Source organism: Pipra filicauda, unplaced genomic scaffold, assembly GCF_003945595.2.
Source record: "Pipra filicauda isolate LSUMZ 115617 unplaced genomic scaffold, ASM394559v2 scaffold101_size5749837_pilon, whole genome shotgun sequence".
NCBI classification, from domain to species: domain Eukaryota; kingdom Metazoa; phylum Chordata; class Aves; order Passeriformes; family Pipridae; genus Pipra; species Pipra filicauda.
The window spans coordinates 4,328,862-4,351,086 of record NW_024103452.1 but is presented as its reverse complement, the minus strand read 5'-3'; the positions used below and the strand labels follow the sequence as shown (position 1 = coordinate 4,351,086).

Sequence of the window (22,225 nt, the reverse complement as noted above, 5' to 3'; positions counted from 1 at the left end):
TCCAGATTTGGGGTTACAACACAGCTCAAGGAAGGAAGGAAATGCCCAAGGTTTTTTTTTTAAAAAACACTGTTAGAAGTTTCCTGCCAAGCTTTCTTGTCTTTCTTTTGTGCCATTTTCTTAAGACACAGAGAGCTTTTTTAAAGAGAATTTTTAAACATCTTCCAAACAAACACAATTAAGGCAAAATATAACATAGATCTTCACTAAGTCTAAGAAAGCTGAGAAAAAAATAGATATCCTAATGGTATTTGAAAAATAAGAAAACTTAAAAAAATAAGAGGAAAGGCTGGAACTAGACAAGATTTTAGTCACATCTAATCTGTCTGGAAAAAACCCAAGGATTCTTACATTCACATTTAATCAATTTAACAACAAGAGTGGTTTCACAGATCATTTTAACCGTTTTGTCTAGGAAAGCAGTTACAGTGAATTATTTTTTACTAATGAAATTCCTCTGATAAGCATATTTTAGTGTTGAGAATATTCAAAAACAGTATGCTTGTAGAATAGCAAAGGCTTATTTATACTAGAGTTCTTTTCTAAGCTTTTAAATGACCTCAGTATGGTCTTGGTATTGGACTTACTGTAGTCTATAAAACATTGCACGATGTGTCACTTATTTCTGTACAGCACATTTTACAATGAGGCCTACATTTTTCTTATTTTCTCCTTGCATTTCTGATTGAGATTGTTTAAAATGTTCTTGTATACAAGACCTCTGTTCAGCAAAGTTAAATCCAAAGGGGCTTAAGTGTATGCTGTCTGATCTCAGGTGAGAAAAAATTCCAGCGAAAGAATTTGGGTTTTGGAAACTCTGAAATGGAACCTGCAATCTCTTGTCTGAAAAAGCTCCCATTAGAAAACTCATTGCTTTTTTGGACAATATGATGTTAGAAAGAGTTAATATTTTTCTTAATCCAAATCCAACCTGCTGTGTAACATAAGTAAGCAACGTCTTACAGCTGAGCAAAAGTTTCCATAGGGTAGCAGTGCAGGTTAGAAAGGTTCATCAAAGGAGAATTCTAAACATCAGAGCTTTCACATATCTGTCAGCAGGATTCGAAGAGAGACTTACTTATGAAAATCAGAGCTCGGAATACAATTTCTTTTTACTGTTCCATCACAAAATTGATGCCTTTGATTACATATTCTCTTTGAGAAATGGTGTATGACCCCAGTTTAATGGTCCCTCTCTTTGTTTGCTCCTTTGATCTTTTGCTAAACATTTTTCCCAGTGCTTGCCTGCTTAATATTTCCCCTGTAAATCAAAGGTGACTGAAAGTAACAGAAGAAAGGAAGTGATATCTCCCATTGTTGATGACAGATTTTCAGATTAAGGAGTGGAAGACTATTCTATTAATAGCCAGCAAGGCAAAGCCGAAGTAGTGGAAGACCAGATGCTATTTGTGTGTTTTAATTTCCTGAGAGGGTTGCAGGGACAGAGAGGTTGATAAATCTAAAGTCCAATGTGCCTTAGTCTTTTTGATATTTTAGTTCATTTTCCTTTGACTAACACCTTCACCTCAACAGCAGCTCATTGTTTCCCTAGAGGAGAATGAGAACTGTGCACAATGAACCCCTGAAGGTTTTCCTACTCTTGCCTGGAGGAACAGAGCTGTTGCCAGCAATTAAGGACACTATTAGTTTCCTATCTACTGTAAACAGTCGGATCCTATAATTAAAGCTACTTTACACTTGCTTGCCTCAATGGACTCAGATGGAATCAATGGACTCAGTTTCTGCCTACGCCCATTTCTTTTTCTGAAATATGGTCACCCTTTGTGATCCTTTTGCAGTTCACCAAGGGGTTATGACCCAGCATTTGAAAAATGTGATTAATCATGTATCCTAGGCATGTTTCAGTTAACTATTATTTTCTGAGGACAAATTGTAATATTTTTTTATTTTCTCAGAGTAAGAATCCTCATTAATTACAGCAATATGCAACTACCTGGACATATTTATAAATTTCTGACCATTAGCAATTTTAAGAAGTCATTTAGGTATGTGAAAGACATATAAATATTTCCTCCAATTATAACCTCCTGGTATGTTTTGGTTTTTTTCTTTTTAATTTATTTCCAGATAATGGCATTGTGCTGAAAGTCATAACAATTTACAATCAAGAGACAGAATCAATGGAAGAAGTGATTCTTGAAGAGCTGCAAGTATTCAAGGTGAACTGTGCTGTATATGAAGTGTATATACAAGTCCTGAATTTTCTGCAGAATTAAAATGTCTAAAAAATCTGAAAGTAGTCAAATCTATAATAGCCGTGTGCAAGAAATTTGTCAGTTATATAGTTATTATATGACAGAAAATCTTCATTTTCAACTGATGTTTTTCTATGTGGAGTTATGGCCCAAGTACTGAAGCATATTAAAACAAATCAGGACTGCTGTCTTTCTGTTTACGTGCTTGGAAGTTGTAGTGTGACTTTTAATTAGAAACTTCTTGCATTTTATTTCATTTTCCCTCCCATCCAAGTAAGTAATTAAAAGAGGATAAGTGTACACATGAAAATTTGCCTGCTAAAACCTTGGAAACTTAAATGAGGTCCAGACAGAAATAGCCCAGTCCTCAGAAAGGCTGAATCAGTTAATCTGTCTCTACAGTGGGTAAACCTAAGTCCCAGTGAGGCAAAACTCCATTCTGCTTAAGGATAACCTGATTAAAGCTCAGTGTTTGATATGTGACAAAGCTAATATAATGAAATTCTCTTGGTGAGCATTCATGTCAGGTCACAATAGCCACATAAAGCAGGAGGTTAAGCTACTTCAAACTATAGGGAAAATCTAACATCAAAAGTTGGACATTTAAATCTGGTACCTGCATTTAGGTAGAGTAACATTGACTTGTTTCCTGAGGGGGGATGGAAATCACAGAATTTGCCCCTCTTGATAAAGTTTGTTTTCAATAGACCTATTGGGGGCTATGTGTTGCTCCAGGAAATCTGAGCAGAGGGCAAAGAGGACAATGGTAAAAGAAGGAATTCCTGCTATTTTTATCTTATCTTCAATGAGTGTTTTGTTATAAAGAACACTCCACTTATCACTCTCAAGTAGGACAAAAGAGATTCAGTGGTGGCAAGAGCTAATGTCATGTTTGACAGGGAAATTGTAGTGTTCCTGTAGCTCTGATAATCCTGAATTAAGTGTTGGCTGGTTGTTTTTAAATAAACTCTTTTAAAGTAATACTTCTGAAAGTCGCAATTTCCTCACACTTTCCTTAAAGGAAGTAAAAGTATCTTGCAAAGCTGAATGTAATAAGTAAATATCAATGCTATTTTACCTAATTTATTGTCATAGCAAAAAGACATTCTTTTTTCTAAGCAAGTAAATATTTCCTATTTTTTAGATGCCAGTTCCTATTATTTCTATGGAAATCTCTTCAAAAAGGGTAAGTATTTGGCATGTTTGAAATGTGAAAGTTGTGACTCAATGTAATGAAGCTGTAAATGGTATAGAAATAGATAGATGCATAGATAGATAGATGAATGTACGTCATCTATAATGAGATCTGGTCGGATACATGTAATCCTGTAATACAAATTTATGGTTATCTGCTCTGTTCCTTTATAAAGCATGCATGTTTTTCATTTCTAATGTTAAATACCCTTAGTTTACACTATCATGCATATCAAGGCACATAAAACCCAATCTGTTTCATGAGTTACTGTCATAGTAATCACAGTAGGGATTAGCTTGGTGAATATGGCAACTCACAGAAGAGTTCCTTTCTGATAAATGCAGATAGATTTCAGCCCAGGGGGATGTCAGTGCAAAAAAACCTTGCTGGGTCTCCCACATATTCAAGTGCCCAGTAGGGCTGTTTGGATCTGAATCTCTTTTGAGTTTCTGCTAGTTTCTGCTAAAATAAACACCCAGTTTATAACTCTTGTGGGTAGATTCTTATCTTACTATATCATCGTATAATCTCAGCATGAAGCCATAATAAACAGAGGATAGTTAGATCTTAATGTTAGACATCCCATGTAATATGGGTGTGCATAAACACAGTGAAACAGAAGTAACAAAGGATGACAATTGCATTAATAGGAGATGTGAGTGTGCCCCAAAAGATTATTTCAGTTTTGGTGTCTAGCCAATTTACATTCTTCCTGTAGGTAACGCAGAAAGAAAAATCCTCTGATGGTGATTCAGAGGAGGACCTTGGGTCTAAGTATTCTGAATTATTTCCTGCATCAATCTTTTCCCATGGACTGTGAAAGCACCTCTGGAGACTAGAGTGTCTAACACTGCACCTAAGTGATCATTTGGAGAAAGAGTCAGTGTCATTTCAGATAATTGCCTTACCTTTAACTCTCAGTCAGTTGGCATGGTAAAAGGATTATGTTGGAAGAGTAAAAAGGAGATACTTTATAAAAAAATGAAGTAGTATTCTTCCATTACATCCATCTTCCAAGAGGGCTGCTAACTCCACTAATTCAAGATATATCTGGAAAATCTGGAGAGAATTGTAAGAAAGCCACCAAAGCAATCCAGTGGTTGAAGAACAAAAATTCTTATGAGAGGTAAATGTAGCTTAACTTTTTCAAGATATCAAAAAGAAAAACTGAGTGAGAACAGGAGAGCCAGATATATATTTTACCATGTGAAGTGACTTCCTACTGTGTGTATGGGGATTCTTGAACATTGATGGTGAAACAATATAAGATTTAATAACTAAGTTCAGCTTGCTGAATGCAGATAAACTTATTCTTGAAATGGAATACAGTTTTCTGATACTGAGGACAATTAAATGTTGGAATACATGTTAGGGACAGGGCTGGCACCAAGTCATTTTGTCTTTAAAATCAGCAGAAATATAACTTAGCTGAGTACATGTGAAAAATTTGTGTACCTTGAGCGTTTTGGCTGGTTTCCTTTCAACTTGGAGTGACTGAGCCTGTGGAGATCTCCTTGCTGGCTATGTCTCAATATCCTTATAACACTGACCAGTCTTCACCAAGTCATGGTACAATAAAATATCACATTTCAGGGCTGAGCTACTTATCCCAGCAGAAACTGGGAAAGAATGTTCTTCTTTGATGTTCAGTTGGCTAGATATCAGCTGCTTTTTTGCCCTCCTCCAATGAACCAAGACTTAGAGATGTCTTTACCTCTGCTAAAAGATGAAAGAGAAAATCCCATCTCATATGTCTCATTGAAAGTGTTGTTTCTGTCTTCTGGACAATCACAATGCAGCCTTTGCAGACAAAAAATTCTCCTAAAACAAGTATCCTAGGTTTCTTCTCCATTCCAGTTGGCAGATTGAGTTCCTGCTACTATCATCTGGTTTATCTCAGCAGAAAACTTCTTCAAGCACTGCTGTTACCAGCCTCTCCTAGTTTCTTCCCCTGGCATCTCTGAATGTTAAATTTTATGCTCTAAACAGATATAAGAGGTATAATTAGGAACAAGAATGAACTATCTGGATTAAAATTCGTGTCTTGTGATAGCCTAAATGAGCTGTCAGTATTTTCCAGAGTTGAGTAATTTTAAAATAAGAGATTTTGAAAACTTGGTCAAAGAGTGGGAATTATGGACTAAGTTTGGCCATTAGGATAAGCACAGTTTAGGAATCCCTTTTCTGACTGGTAAAACTGTGGAAGTGAGCTGTGTATAACTAGTTTCTATTGCAGTGCACACTGCATGTTTCTGTGTTCAGGCAATTTGCCTTCATCAATTGCAGGACTTTTTCTCAAATTCTTGTAAATATAAACTATTCTTTTCTGAATTTATTGTGCCAGCATCTGAAATAATGTTTTGATCACCTGTCATTTGATTTGAAAAGGACATTTATGTGAACTCAAAAGATTCATTAGTACTAATCTTGAAAAGAACCCCAAACATTACAAGTAAACATTAAAGAAGTAGATAGTGACTGGTTAATTTGTAAGAAAAGACTACACAATAGGAAAAGAAAAAGAAATCTCTCTACTACTGTGCATGCAAATGTGTGACCGTATTTTAAGTAGCCACATCAAGAGGTAAATTTACTTGAATACTCCCATTTTAAAATTGAGTTTGCTTTTAACTCCTGCATATTTGAACTTCTTCATTTAAAGTCTTTTATGTTAAGGGATTTTTTTGCAGATCAATTAGGTGACAGAGAAGTGAAGAGGGAGGCACTGGAAAATATCTTGAGGAAGGGAAAGAAATGTAAACCCCTGCCTATTCAAACACAAAGCTTACAAAGCTGAAAGTTCAGAAGCGAGGAAATGCCAAAACAAACTTGTTCATTTTACCTTCTTTCTGTTTCTCTGTCCTCATGTAGGAGAGTTTAATCTGTAATCAGATATTCTTCTACAGAGTAACTGTGCCTCCCTCAGGGCACAGGCTGGATGCACAACTGGCAAGCAAGGATAAATCTAACATTTTTTAATAACTGCATTGGTAACAGAAGTTTTAGTGGGAATTTTAGAATTTAATCTTATATCGTGCATTTTTTACAGCAACAGCTCTACGTTGGCTCCGAGTCAGTCATAGCACAGGTGAAGTTCCACCAGTGTGACATGTACGGCACAGCCTGCGCCGACTGCTGCCTCGCCCGGGATCCCTACTGCGCCTGGGACGGGATCTCCTGCTCCCGCTACTATCCCACAGGAGTGCAGGCAAAGAGGTGAGACCTGCTGCTTTTTGGATACACTTTTTGCAAAATATCTGCATAAACGGTTCCTACTGCAACACAAAGTACTTCATATCTCCCCCTCATACAAATAACTGAACAGTGAGATGCCAGCTGTTAATTTATTAGCATAACCTTAGGGGATTGCAAGTAGCCAATTGCACAGGATGGCGTAAAATGCAGTACCAGAATATTTTTATGAATAAAGCTAGGTCACTTAGGAATTATTTACATTACATTGTAAACAAGCCTTAATTTCTTTATACACCTTTTCATGTGCAGAGAAAAGATGCTTTACAACATGTATTATACAACAAGTATATAACACTGCAATAACATATATAACAGAATTTCTAAAAAAAAAGTAAAGAAGAATCTGTGTTAATAGTCAAATACCTTCAACAGCCAAAATCAAACCAGAGTTTCTGCAAAAGCTAAGGTTTAGGTTAGGCTTTTTGCAGTGAATTGAAAGGCAAGTTACTCTAGAGACCAGTTCAAAGCACAAACAAAATTTAGGTGCTTTAATTCTTCCCTTGGGGAGACTATTCCTCTCTATCACCATTTACTTATTCATGGTTCTTAGCCTTCAGTCCTTCCTGTAGTCATTTCCTTATCTTCTTCCCTCTCAAACCCAGGTTCTGCAATTCAGCTACACAAATCAAGCTTCTAGAACACGCATGTTTTAATCCAGACCATTTTACAAAACTTAGTCATCTCTGCCACCTAAAGAGAGTAATTTCTAACCTGAGTGAGCAAAACTTTTGTAATGTATAATTCTTTCTGTGGCTTTTTTTACAATTATTGGTTCTGCAAATATATGCTTAAGTATAAATTAGACCTAGAAGGACTGCAAGGATTACAATGAATTGAGTAACTTCCAGGGAGAGTTTTGAAAACTAGTGGAGGTGATCAAGTCAAAACCAAGTTATAGTATCCCAAATGTGTCATTGTTTCTTAAGGAAAACCAGAAAGGTATGTCTTTTTTTTGTTTTGGTTTGGTTTTTTTTTGGTTTTTGTTTTTTTTTGGGGGGGGTTGTTTGTTTTTGTTTGTTTGTTTGTTTTTTTTGGTTCTGCGCATCTTATCTTTCCATGAACCTGGATCCACTCAAAGAAATGCAGGCTGACAATAGCCAGGCCCAACACACATTTCTGCAGATTTTTCTAAAATATAATTAATACAGTCATGTTACCTTGAGTAACATGACTTTTTGAATAAGGCACATTAAAAAGTAAAAATGAGAAACACAGTGTATGACTCAGCATAATTAAGAATATCTTGTATTTACTGCACTAAGACATAGCTTAAACGAAGCAGGAAATGTACACCACTTTTACAAGCAGGATTGCATAGTCTTCTCGTGCCTCTTGCAAGCAGACCTAAAGGGAAGTAGTGGGCTCTGGTTGTCTGCTTAGTGTGAGATGAGTCTGGTTAAAATTTTCAGGCCCCAGATTAAGAAAGATGAGCAGTTATATAGTAGGCCAGGGAGATTAATGTCCTACAGTATAAGCAGAAATTGAATTAACATAATTATAAAGCATGCAGGTTACTCATCTAATGATGTAAAATTCATTTGAGGAAAGGAGGGCTTTAAAAATCTCCCAGCAGCCTGCTAGCCTGCTAACAGTATCACCATTTACGTTGCTCTACAGGTTACTTATTGTCCAAGAAAAGATAAGAGAAACTCACTCTGCCCTGAACTCTGCTGTACATGTTTAGCATATTTTTTGTGTAAGACAATTTCCAGATAGCAGCCTTTAAGTCCCCTGACACACGCATTTATCCAGGGCTGAGTGATACGAGCAGCACCCCAGGCACCTTCCTGTGCCGTGTGCCCCCGACATTCAGCAGGTCAGTCTCTAAAAGAAGAAAATGCTGTTGCTATCACCCTCCTTCTCTTGAGATAAGCACTGTAGTGATGGAGAAGGGATTTGCACTCTATTGAACGTTCTTGAAGTCTGCAAAACTTGTTTTACATGTAAGAGTTTGGGGAACAGCCAGAAAGACTAACAATGTTGAGAGGCACAGATGGCATTTGCTTTGTTCACTTTAGCTCATAGCTGAAACTCAGAGCATTTTAAAATTAAGAACTTACACTAACTGCGTGGTAAATGGGGAGACAGGAGAGCTGCCTGGGGTGTGTTGGGAACTTGCTTAAGTTGCTTCCCATCAAATACCAGGTGAGGAGCACTGCTGGAAAAGGCAGGTCCTGGTAGACTTGGAGTTTTCTGACACCAAGTGGCACTGAGCAGCTGATAACCCTGCCATGGCTTCCTTGGACTCCAGACAGAATTAATGCCACATCCCAGAGCATTCATATATTAATTTGGCCTTGTCCAGGACTCCAGATTCCTGCTCAAGCTGTACATGGTGATACATGTAGTGTGAGTGCAATGGGCGTTGGAGAGCACTGGTTTCACATGTTCTTGACATCCCTCCCTTCATTGGGACTCATGGAGCTGTGCCTTACATTACAACACACTTGAGCTGGCCTTAACACCACCTCTATTTGCTCAATGTGTCCCTCATACTGTATATTTAGGTGGACTTTTGACTTGTAAGAGCAGTGCTGCTGGTGAGTAAGAGCACTGCTCAAAGCTCTCTTTTTAATTTCAGTTCTACTGATGAAGAGTTGAACTGAGGCAGAGATGTACAGTGCATCCTCCCCACTTTGATTCAAATGCTGTCTGCTTTAAATCCTAATGCCTCCAAGGTATAACAAGTGTTTAGAGAAACATTAAATAGAAATCTGTAAACTAAGGCATGTAAAGGATTTAAAGAGAAGTGAAGCATAAATAGAAAACCCCTCTGCTTGACATCTGGGACTAATTTTTCAAATCATGAAAGTCTTTCTTATAATACCTTGTACATGCATAGCCTGGATAAAATTAATTAAATGCAGGATTTAATTAAAGACAAATAAAAACTGAGTCCAAAATCCCATATCTTGATCCTCGGAGCACAACACACCCCAATTCCATTGTAATTACAGATGTATGGCTCCTGCATACTGCAAATACTTCAGATACCAGAAGGAATTTCTGTTGCATTCAAATTTCATGAAGTGCACTTGAGAAGGTATAGGTCCAGAAATGCTTTAGTTCACTATTACCTCTGCAGTCTGATTCAGACAGGTTCAGTTTTGATCTAAATAAGCACTAAATTCTACAAGTGAGATTTTTTGCTCTGCCAGCTCACTGTCTAGGCTGAAAAAGGGCTGAAGTAATTTTAAAATGCCTTTGAGCTTGGATCTAGTGTGATTCTTTAGCTAATTTTTAGAAGCTGACAGTCAGTCCCCCGCCTCCTCTCCCTGTCTGGCCTCTTTCTCCATCAACCACTTCACCAGCAAGTACACAGTCTGCTGACTTACTTATGCAAACTGCAGTGGTGCCTTTTCTCCTCTAGACTTTTCAACTTTGCCTCATCCATTCCTGGGAAATAATAAAGGATCATGAAAATGATGGTGATGGTGATGACCACTGTATTCCTTTCTTGCAAATTATTTTTAATAAGTTCCTGAAAGCACAGAGTTACAGACTGAAGTCTAAATTCACGAAATTATAGATTGCAAAAGGAACTTCCATGCATTCAGTACATTTTCTAATCACTGAAAATTGCTTATAGTAGTTTATCTCAGGGATTGCCTGGTACTCTGTTATTCACAGAATTCTGAATAAAATTATTTCTAAGAAAAAAAAATACCAGGCTTATGTCAGTATTTGTGAAATGAGTTTATCTCCTTTGCAGCACCTCATCCCATTTTTCCATTCTCCTCAGGGAAGTAGCAAGTGAAGGCACTGGTAAATGTATCTTCCCCAGTCTTCACACTCACAACAGCGAAATTCCATCAAACATTTCTTTTTCTTGAATGGTTCTGACGACTGGAGAAATAATCCCATTTAACAAGACTAAGATTTTTTTTAGCTGGACAAGGATCATAAGGAACTGCAGACTGAAGAGAACATGCCTGCTACCTGTCCACTTCCTGCTAGATGGGGCTGCTGGGCCTGACAGCAGCAGGGTTTTCTTGTTTGTTTTTTTCGAGGCTAATGTATATCCTATAGAGTTTATGTATATCTGTGCAAGACAATGTCTCCTTCAAGCAATTGGTGTACACAGACATACAAACCTGGTGGCATCATTATTCAGCACTGACACTTTGCAGAGTTATCAGTAGGTATGGCTGCAGTATTCATACATTGCAATGACAACTCCCAGGCCATGATAAAGCCCAGTTGCTATCTCAGAATCTCCATTTTTGTTTATTAACAGGCATATATTTTTAGAATTTCTCCTTAAAAGGCTCCACTGAATTTGCAGATTCCCCTGAAAAAAAACAATGGCAAAACATTAGTTCTTCTCTGAATATCAGTAGAGGTTAAAGCTGTCCTCTTGGTCCACCAGCACTCTTGGATCAGGAGTCCATATGGGTGGCAGAACTTGGAAAAGAATCAGTGTCTACTGCCAGGTTAGAAATGTGATGAGTAACATCTATGGACAAGATCTTTAAATAGTGTAAATCTACATGGTTCCAGTAAATTCTGTTTGTATCAAATAAAAATTCTGTTTGTGTTTACTCAGCACCGGAGAGAAAAATTGTTTCAGTTAAATGCAAAGAATAACAGAACTCTTTGGCTTTACTTGTTTCTAGCATCTATAATTTATACTGTGCACATGTCTGCTGTGTAAGATTTGCTGCACTGCATATTTCTTTTCTTAATCTGTTATGTATGGCACTGGCAATACAGTGTAGAATTACTCTTTATGCAAATATAGGAAAAGTATCCTTAGTAAAACTAAATTTCATGTTGTAGAACATACTACATCTGGCAAGGTATAGCATTCCAATAAGCTCTTTTATTTCCCAAGTAAGCAATCTTAATCTTATTTATCAGGACACTCAGAAGTAAAAAAAGCCATAAAAAAGCACGATTCTTCTGGGAATGCACCATATATCATGGTTTTCATTTTTTCTGTAAATACCTATAAAAAACACAAACCTCAAAACTCAGACTGATTTTTCTCTCAAAAGCACTTGCAATATTTCTACATGGAAACCAGGACTCCCAGGTTCTGATTACAGTTCTGCCACTAGTTTGCTTTCTAGGCATGGGCAAATCATGAACCTGTCTGTTTTTCTGTTGAGAAAAATGAGCTTAGTAACTGTCTGTTACAAAGATGTAATAAAATAAAGTATTTCCTCTTTGTTTTGATATTCTCAAGTGAAAAAAAAAATAATACAAGAGTGAATGTTAAAAGAACTACTATTCACATACACGGGAAACTGTTCTAAACTAAAAAAGGAAAATTTCCTTGTTTTCCAAAGAGACAGAGAGAACCAAAATACAGGTTAAAGGTCCCTTTGACTGAATGATGTCCAGTTGGTTCAAAGGATCTTGTTTTGTTATTTATAACATCTGTGTAGTTATGTATAAACTGTATACACAGTTGTGCCTCTTCTCTAGACAAACGTGTTTCTTTTTTTCAGACGTGATTCCCAGTAGGTTGAGTGGAGAGAAAATGCCAATGTATAAATGAGTACTTCTCACGACAATGTTAATTTTTTATAGCAAGCAAGATTTAACTTCTTATGTTTATAACTAATGCCACTTTAGCATAACCCAACAGGACGTAAGCTAAACATGTTCTCTCAAACAATTCCATTTTTTTCCCTCCAGACGTTTCCGCAGACAAGATGTTCGGCATGGAAATGCAGCGCAGCAGTGCTTTGGCCAGCAGTTCATTGGTAATCTACTCAACATTTACAAATTGCTAGTAAATACCTGGAACAGACAGCACACATTTTGCCAAGAGTATGAGCCAGACCATGATCTCACCTGAGCTTTTTACTGGCATATTTCAATATTGTTATAAGGGTTGTGGGGATGAGCCCACATCATCCAGGTCTAAGAATTTACCATTTCAGGTGCATCCATAATGTTCATGTGGTCTTGCAGCCCTGATATTCAGACTAAAGATGTGGATAATGAATCTCAATGGATTCAAAGAGAAACAAAAGCATAAAGATGGAGCAGGTATAAGAAATAACGAGGCTGCATCCTGAAAAGGATATGAAATAATGTCAGGACACTTAGCCAGAATTGGAGGGGCTCCATAGCATAGACGTGAGTAATCACAAGCTAGAACAAAAATGTGTATTTATGATCTTTATCAAGATCTGCTTTAAAAAACAAGCAAACAGACAAACAAACAAACAAACAAACAAAAAACCCCAGAAAGCAAACAAACAAAACCAAAAAACAAAACAAAACCAACCAACCATAAAACAACAACAAAAGACTCCGCACAAACAAACAAACAAACAAAAATAAAACAAAAAAAACACACACCAAAAAGAAAAAAAAAAAGAAAACAGAGAAAAGGATAGATTATTGTGTCTAATGCTGTTGTCCAAACCTTGGAAAGTGATGATTTCAAACACTGGTATTGGGAATAACAAAACAGAGAGAAAACAGTTGCTTGGATATCCTTAGTATTTCACAGGATAACACACAATACATTGATAGAGGAAAAGAAATAAACCATAAGAGGTTCTTCTGGAAAGATAACCAGAGAAACAATATTTTAAATATTAGATAGATATTTTACGTGATAAAGCTTTGTTAAATTTGAAGCCTACTGGAGGATATAGTACATTCTGGAAAAGTATATCCCAATATGAAATACTAATTATTCAGCAAGTTTAAAATACAACAGAGAAATCACAATTATATCAAATAGTGTATTTTCTTAGGGTATAAAACTAATTGGTCTCAAGAATCTTTCTCACTACAATGGAATAAGATGATTTCATTAATGAGGCCATTGGCTTCCTCCAGTGTAACAACTAGCTAATCTTCCTCCAGATATTTTGCTGAATGGAAAAGCAGAATTGAGTTTTGATTAAATTCACTCACCTTGTTTTTATTATTGGGACTAAACTATGCTTTCATTTTACACATGTGTAACATGGATATATATAATATTGGTTAGAGTATTGATAGTTTTTCAGAGTTTCATTTTGCAAAAGGTTTCGTGCTCTATTTGTACCCCTAAAAGAATTGAATTATTTATTATATTTAAACATACATTGAATCCGTCTGTTTCACTTAGTGAAAATTAAATTAACTATTCATAAGAACCAGGCCCAAGCAATTAACAGTGTGAAAGGCTGAGATCTGTTTCTCTGTGTATAATCTTAGGTGAATCATGGCACAATTTGGTCAGATGCTATGAGAGTCTGGGATGATGGTAATATTTATTTAGCAGGTCAGATCTTCACTAGACATTACTTTTCAGTCACTATCTGATTGGATCTGAATCAAGCTTCACTCTTAAACATAAGTATATCCCAAATATGGAGTGTAACAAGTATTTGCAGTAACATATTTTTGAAACATTTGTTTTCCTTCCAGGTGAAGTCCTGGAGAAGACCGAGGAGCGACTTGTTTATGGAATAGAGTACAACAGCACCCTTTTGGAGTGCACCCCTCGGACCTTACAAGCAAAAGTAATCTGGCTTGTCCAGCGAGCACATGAAACTAAGAAGGAAGAGGTAAATATTCTTATATACTAATCTTTATTTCAGTAAAAAAGCATGCTGTTAGGAATATTACATCTTCACTGAAAGGCCTGTCACCAGTTGCTGAAATGTATGTGGGTCAGGGAAAATCATGTTCATCTGGTCTCTTGAATTAATAGACCTGAGAATTTCATCTAGTGTTTGCATTTAGCATCTTGAATGCAGATGTTAGAAATGTAGTGAAGCTTACTTAAGATGTCAAAACAAAAGAGAATCCACCACTTTTCTTGGTATGTTATTGCAGGGATGAAATATGAACATATTACTTCCAATGTTAATCTAGCTTAACATCCATTCATTCCTGCTGCCTCACCTGTTACATTACAGAATCTTCTGCAAATGAGTATTGGTGGATTCTCTGCCTTTTTAACATATATTTTCCTATTTGGAAATGCTCCATATATTTACTCCTCAATACCTCTAATACACATCACTGTATCTATCCCCACTTAGTGGAAGAACGTAGGGAGAAAAGCCTTGGACTACCAAAGGATAAGGATAGTTGCCTTACTGCCTAGTAGCTAGGCTCTACTGCAAATGTGAAACCCAGGCTTAGCCATAGACATCTGTAGATCTCTGCAATGGGACTCCCCTGACAGAAAATATGGACATTTATGATAAAGACATCTACCTAGGAGCTAGTCAATGTAGGCTGCCTTTGAAGTCAGACCAGATGATGTTGCAGTTACAGCCAGTGGTATCACCTTTTGGTCAGGTAAAAAGTTACTAGCAAACCACTGAAGATAAAAATATCCAAGTCTGACAGGCTATGCTTTAAATATCTAAATTTAAGCAAAATGAATGTCATCCCTATTTCTGGTACATTTTTTTTCCCAAAGTTTTGTCCAAGTCCCTAATGTCTACATGGTTTTCACACTTGCCAATTCTTCATGTATTTAGCTGGAAGATCCCTATCTATCCATAAACATTCTTCCAACAGAACTATTAATCAAGTCTTTCACAGAAAGTGATGAACTGTGAGGCAGTGAGGATGTCCTACTGTATACGCATCCCGTTAGATCCACTAGACAATGGACACCATAAGTGTAAATTTGAATAGACTCTAATTTCTAATATCATTAAAACATTTGTTTTAGTATTTCCCCCTGAAAGTTATTCCATTTAACCTGAATAACTACATGGTTATTCAAAAGTAGTTGAATGGTAGAATCTTACAATCATAGAATGGTTTGGGTTAGAAGGGATGCCTGAGGATTGTTTAGTCCAAACACCCTGCCATAGGCAGGGACATCTTCCACTAGACCAGGTTGCTCAAAGCCCTATCCAACTTCATCTTGAACACTTCCAGGATTAGGGCATCCACAGCCTCTCTGGACAACATGTGTCAGTGTCTCACTACCCTCACAGTAAAAGAATGTTTTGTTTTCGTCCAATCTAAATTTTACCCTCCTTCAGTTTAAAACCATTTCCCCTGTCCTGTTACAGGACCTGGTAAATCGTTCCCAACTTTCTGAAAGTAGTGAAAGGTCACAATAAGGTTTCCCCACAGCCTCCTCCTCCAGAATGGACAACCCAGTTCTCTCAGTCTTTCTTCATAGGAGAGGTGCTCCATTCCTCTGTTCAGTTTTGTGACCCTCCTCCAGGCCCACTCTAACAGGTCCATGTCTGTCTAGTACCAGGAACCTCAGAGCTGGACACACTATTGTGGTTATGCAGCCCAGGATACAGTTGGCTTCCTGAGCTGCAAGTGGACCTGGCCAGCTTTCATCCAATTTCTCATTCCCCAGTACCCCAAGTCCTTCTCTTTGGGGCTGCTCTTGATCCCCTCATCACCCAGTACTTCTGCTTAAATTCATCACCTTATTGTTAAATAAAAAACTGAGGATATCATTCTGCTGGACTCCCCTGCTCCTGGATTAGACAGTTCAGTGCTCCCTACTCACCATCATCTGAGAAATTCTTGTAGTCAACAACTCGCCCTTGGGAACTGTAGGGGGAACTTAAACACCAGACTCAGAATAGAGGCTTAAGATCACAGTGGTCCAAACATGCCAGTGCATAAGAGAATTCACAGCAACACTTATCACAGATCAGCTGGCAAATGCCCATTTGTTTTCCATCCATACATTTGTATGTTTCTAACTTGTTTCCCTCTGTGACTTAGCCACAAGTGACTAAGCCATGCTGGGAAAACAGCAAACTGTCTGCTCCCCTATATGTTTTTTCATGACATCCAGATTCTTTAGACTGCTTTCCTTTCACAGCTCAATCTCTTCTTTACTTCAAGTAAATGTTTTTGTTATAAGAAAGCACTGTGAATTAAAGGTTTGTGGATCTCTAATCTTCCTCTCAAAATTTAATATGAAATTCATTAAAATAAAGTTCAGAAATAACTGCACTGGTTTTAGGTGATAGCAAAGGCCTGTGCTCTATAAGTGCATCAATTTTTATTTTTTTGTTTCAGGTGAAGACAGATGACAGAATAATCAAAATGGACCTTGGACTTTTATTCCTGAAGCTCCATCGTCTGGATGCAGGGACTTATTTTTGTCAGACAGTGGAACACAGCATTGTTCACACTGTCAGGAAAATCACCCTGGAAGTAGTCGAGGAAGAACGTGTAGATGAAATGTTCAATAAAGACTATGAGGAGGAGATACCTCACAAAATGCCATGCCCAATGCAGAGCAGTATACCTCAGGCATCAAAGCCATGGTACAAAGAATTTCTTCAACTAATAGGTTACAGCAACTTCCAGAGGGTGGAAGAATACTGTGAAAAGGTGTGGTGTACAGATAAGAAGAGAAAAAAGCTGAAAATGTCCCCCTCCAAGTGGAAATACGCCAACCCTCAGGAGAAGAAGGCAAGGGTCAGACAAGAGCATTACCGGTTGCCCAGGAACATAGCTGACTCCTGATGGACAAAATCCATCCACTGTTTCTGAGCAAAAGGACTTAAGTAAGAGGGAGAAAGCAGTCTTGATTTGAGTAAATTACACAGGTTTATATATATAAAATATTGGGACTGAAAAAAAAATGCTACAGTAAGTTATATTGTACACATGATGACTGTTTAGAAGCATTTTAAACGAAATCTTCTCGGCTATTTGGTTCTAAGTCAATGCATTAGGGAGGACATGACAATCTTCAGACTTTGAGTGCTTGAATCAGTCTCCTGTGTGGACTGTGCTTGTGCTGTATATTGTTGCACATGATGGCATATTTAACAAATTCGAATAGCTAAACATTCACAAATGGATGAAAAGTATAACACATTTCTTTGTTTCACAAATTTCTCATGCTTCTGAAAATGGCACGTCTTAAGATCTTTCCTTTTGATTGTGACCTGTCTGAGTTTATCACTGAGAACAATGAGTTATGTTAATATAGTGTATTGCTATTTCTAAAGGTAATGAAGGGAAATCCTATTTACTTCCCACAATTTTTTTTCATATCAATCATTTATGGAGTGCAGTGTGCTCTCACAGCTAAATAATATTGCCTAGTAACTTGATGTAAGTCAAATGCATGCTGAGAACACAGACAGAATGAAATTCGTCAATTTATCTATATAAGAAGTTGAAATAACGGTTTAGATAGAAAACGAGTCCATCTTGTGTCTAGTACATTGCATTAGTGATGACAAGAATTAAAGGATCGCCCTCTTGTGGCAAAAAACAAGCAAAACCTGATACTAAGATTCATTTACCGAAGAAATGTGTATAAGCAGAGAAGTATTACCGAGATCCACAGCTGGTTTGTTTTCAGCAGACACTTCTAGTCTCCATGTGCTAAACCCACAGATTTAGAAGGCAGTATTGGAAGTCATTTATACTGGAAAGGTAGTATTTAAAGTAAGCGATGCTTTATGTTGTTAACGTGCTTTTGGGTTAAAAACGCAGTCATAAAATGTTAGGATGTAGATTAAAAGCAAGAACAGCATTATACAGCTGTGTTTCTATAGTTTCACGATCTACTTCACGTAAATCTTTTCCTGGTATGTGATCTCTGGTCTAAAGGGCTGCTTTGCTGCTCTTGTGAGTGATACCAGGGGATACCAGGGGAGATCAAAAGAACTAAGTTGCTTACAATCTAAGTCTTTCAAGACTTACTATAAAAAAAAAAATCTTTCTTTCTTTAAGTAAAAAAAAACAGATGCAGAAAATGCACAAAAATTAGTATTTCTCTACCTGAGAAATCTATATTACAATATGAAATGTATATTGGATTTTTTTTTATTGGAAATTTAAAAAAAAAAAAAGAAAGGGAAGTTATAAACACAAAAGAGTCACAAATGACTTAATTCCTAAACTGAGAATATGATGCCAGTAATGGAAATAGCCAAGCTGATACAGATTTTTGGCCATCAAGAAAATATACAAGGGATTCATCAGCTCCAAAAAGCTTCAACTTCTAATCAGGAAATAGTGGAAATTAACAGCTTGGATAACAGAGGCTTGTGGTTTGCTGTGTTAACAAATGCAGCAATCAGGGCTAACCCAGTGTTGTTTTCCAAATAGGCTATTTGTAAGAGGAGCTCACAGCTGCCGTCAGGACCGGGGAGCTCTGCTGTGCTCCTCTGGGAGTAGAGACTATCCCGGTGCTTGAAAAGAGCCCATGGGCACACTGTCAGCAACTGGAGTATGAGGAAAACAGTGTTATCACCTTGTGTGGGCGTAGCAGCAGTTAGATCTTTCCATCAGCCTGTTAAGAAAATCAGTTGGTCTGAGAGTTTGCACTTTGTTTATCCAGAACATCTGTCTAAGAGACAGATGCACATCCTTGCATGAATTCATGCAGTTGCTAACTTTGATCTGAGACTGGATGAATTCGGTTTTCTGTGACACTTTAATGGAACTAAGTTGCAGTTAGGATCCTGTGTTTGTTTGGAGCTATATGGAAAGTGCTGTCACTGAAGGCTGTGGCAGGGAACATATGCAGAACAAGCATCCCTGATTTATACTTAATCCTCACTGACATCCTTGATGGAAAAAACATCATTTTAAAACACTACTGAAATCATTTTCTGATGAATTATAGAGTCCACTTCTTTTAAACATCAATGGGAATTATTTTTTACTTTTTGATTAATTTGCAAGTATCTAGTACCAAATGTATCGTTAATGAACTATTAGAAAAGAATGACAGCATCCCAGCCTCATGGAACAAATCATAGAATCATAGAATTAGCCTGGTTGAAAAGGACCCCCGAGATCAACAAGTCCAACCCTTGATCCACTATCACTCTGGTTACTAGACCATGGCACTAAGTGCCACATCCAGTCTCATCTTAAAAAATATAACTTTGTGTTTCATTTTCTGAGATTTCAGGTGGAAACTGTGTGATATGGAGATCAGGATTTAATATGAGAGTGTATTTTTAACTCCCCATCCCTTTAGTGGTTACATGTGGAAAATTGCATCACACCTTTATTTACCTTTTAAAATACAAATTTTTAGCTTACACCTAGTTCGTTTCATGGTTGCAATGTCTGTGAGAATTCAGAACTACAAGGTCTTGTTCAAAGAGTGCTCTGACATCTATGGAAGAAGAGAAAGAGTGACTGTGTACTTTGGAAGGATATGCACAAATGTGCTCGTACACAATGTTATTTAAAATGCTTCTTTGTATATTTGGGGGGCATTGTCTGCTTTTTTTCATTATGAGTTTGATGTATTTTGTATGTGCATGAAGTGGTCAAATTATAAATATAATTAAGAACCATTTTTGGCTGAAATAATCTCTATTATTTCTTAGTGTTTATTTTCCCCAGACAGTATGATTATATGCAGGTCACTAGTCACACAGTATTATTCACAGATGTCTTTCACCAGGTATTTCCTGAGTGAAGAATATAGATCAGGACAGAAGGATCTTCATATAGAGTTACCAAGTGGGAAACTGTGGCAAAGAGTAACGAGTAGGTTTAGTCTATAAACGCCGGGTAGATTTTGGGAACTATGATTAGAGCATCATCTGCTGCATGAATGGATTTTAAGAGTGGAACATGGTCACTTAAACTGAGAAGATTCCACCTGATGGAAATTGACTAAGAAACAACAATTTGGATAAAGCTTTGGACTCTACCCTCTTTCGTGAGGAGGGAAAAGGCAGGTCGCTTGGACTAAACACTTTCTTTGCTTTGCTCTTGCTCTTTTGTTGTCAAGGAGATTATTGTCACCTTGCACAAACTACTGTGCTTTCAGAATCTGTTGGGACATCAAGGCAGCAGATTGCTAACCTGCTGTAAAATTCTTGGCTTGTACATCTCAAAATAGGCTTTTAGGATATACAGCACTGTTTTGTAGCATGAAACAGATCTCTTTAAGCAGGCAAGAGAGAATAATAATTGTCCTGCACCCAGCTACCTGAATAGTAAAGGTAACAGTAATATTCGAAGAAATACTTGAATTAGTATAATTTTTGTAGTTATAGAGTTATTGAATTTCTCTTATTCTTTTATTTTCCTTTAGCTGGGGAGGGGAGGAGGCAGTGTTGGGGAAATCAATTTTCTTTTCCCCTAAAAGGCAGACAGTCAGTTTCCCTTTTTAAAAAGTCCAGTAATCTCCTTAGTCTACCTCGGAGCAATGAGACTGGAGTTATTTATGCAACTTATTTCTCTGGCTCCAGAAGACACAAATGCCTCTGAAAGCTGTGCTATCCAGATAAGAGGCACAGAAAGTGAGCTTTTCTACAGCTGTGACCTAGCAGGATGCCTGCAATTCCTATCAGCCTTGGAATCCTGTTCACTTCACCAAATTGCTGTTTTTAATGGAGAATTCATGCCCAGTTAGTATGAGTATTTATCATAAATGGAACCATGATGGGCAAGTCTTGCCTTTGGGTTATATTTATTTTTTTATATTAACAATGAGTGTTTGTTTTTTTTTAAAATTTTAATTTTTTGATGAAATAAGTTATCTGACTAACACTGTACACAGAAAGATGGCAGAGCTAGCAATGTCAAGTAAAGCTACTGGTCACTATAAGTTAATCAACTTTCTAGTGATGCACACATTGAAGAACAAATTTACCAAACATCAACCCAATCCAACACTGTAATCTCATTTCACAGGGTGGTTTTGCTCCTTTGAGATATGCCTCTCATGTAAAGTTGAACCAGGAAATATTTTGTTAAGCATTTGTGCACATGTGCTCGTAATTTGCTGAAGTGAGAGGTGTGGGACAGAACACAGCTGAATGTAGTTGAAGCGTGGGAGCCTTGTCTGTCTAATTCCTAGATTTCTTGAGGTTCTTATCCCTATCTAAAAAGAGAATATTTAATTGCATGAGAGGAAGCCTCCATCCATGAATGGTTTGCTGAGTCACAAATCCTATTTCAGAATATCTGTAGACTAAAGAGCCATTGTGAATAACTTGTTTCAATAGATTTCCCCAATGGCAGACAACACACAGAAAACTCCTTTGAAACAAAAACATCTCTTTCCTTGCAATGTCAACTAATTCAACAGCAGAATTTCATGTCTTTAGAAATGTTTTTGCACATCTTTCAAAATCTGTGTTTGAAGAAGAACAGTCTGGGATTACATTTAATGTGGCTGTGTTTGTAGTATATAAATTATGAACTCTCAAAATATCTCTAGTCAATTTGAATTTCAGCATATCCATCATACATACACATAGCCCATGATGATGTTTTCTCACTCTGAAGAATCACATTTGCCAAGTTCCCTCAACTTGTACTTCAAACATGTCTGTGAAGGCACATAATAATGTCAATAATCATCATCATTATCATTATCATCATAAGACACAACAGCTGTAATTCACTGTCTTCTCCCTTTCCCAAAAATAAGAGATGAAAGTTGCAGACCAATCAGCATGATTAACACACTGTGAGTATTTTCTGTATTTTAACTTGTTAGGTGTATTAAAAAGTGCTATTAATCAGAACTTGAAGAATGCCCAGTGGACCTTATCATAATCAAGGTAATGGAAATATTCCACCTGTAGCTTTAACTCGGGCGTACAGATCATTATTATTTAATTTACTGTATTTTCTTCTGCTTAAATGTGTTATTTGGTACATT

The 22,225-nt window shown here is 37.1% G+C and overlaps 1 protein-coding gene across 1 annotated transcript in view; it reads left to right on the top strand.

Annotated features, from left to right (window-relative positions):
* SEMA3E (semaphorin 3E) overlaps nucleotides 1–19,914 on the top strand; it is a 133,931-nt gene extending 114,017 nt beyond the window's left edge. The window contains exons 12-17 of the mRNA XM_027711478.2: nucleotides 2,089–2,180; nucleotides 3,361–3,402; nucleotides 6,461–6,627; nucleotides 12,310–12,377; nucleotides 14,047–14,186; nucleotides 16,639–19,914. Coding sequence (XP_027567279.1) covers nucleotides 2,089–2,180; nucleotides 3,361–3,402; nucleotides 6,461–6,627; nucleotides 12,310–12,377; nucleotides 14,047–14,186; nucleotides 16,639–17,091 — 962 coding nt within the window. The 3' untranslated portion in view covers nucleotides 17,092–19,914. The remainder of the gene's footprint in view (nucleotides 1–2,088; nucleotides 2,181–3,360; nucleotides 3,403–6,460; nucleotides 6,628–12,309; nucleotides 12,378–14,046; nucleotides 14,187–16,638) is intronic.
* The last annotated feature ends 2,311 nt before the right edge of the window (nucleotides 19,915–22,225 follow it).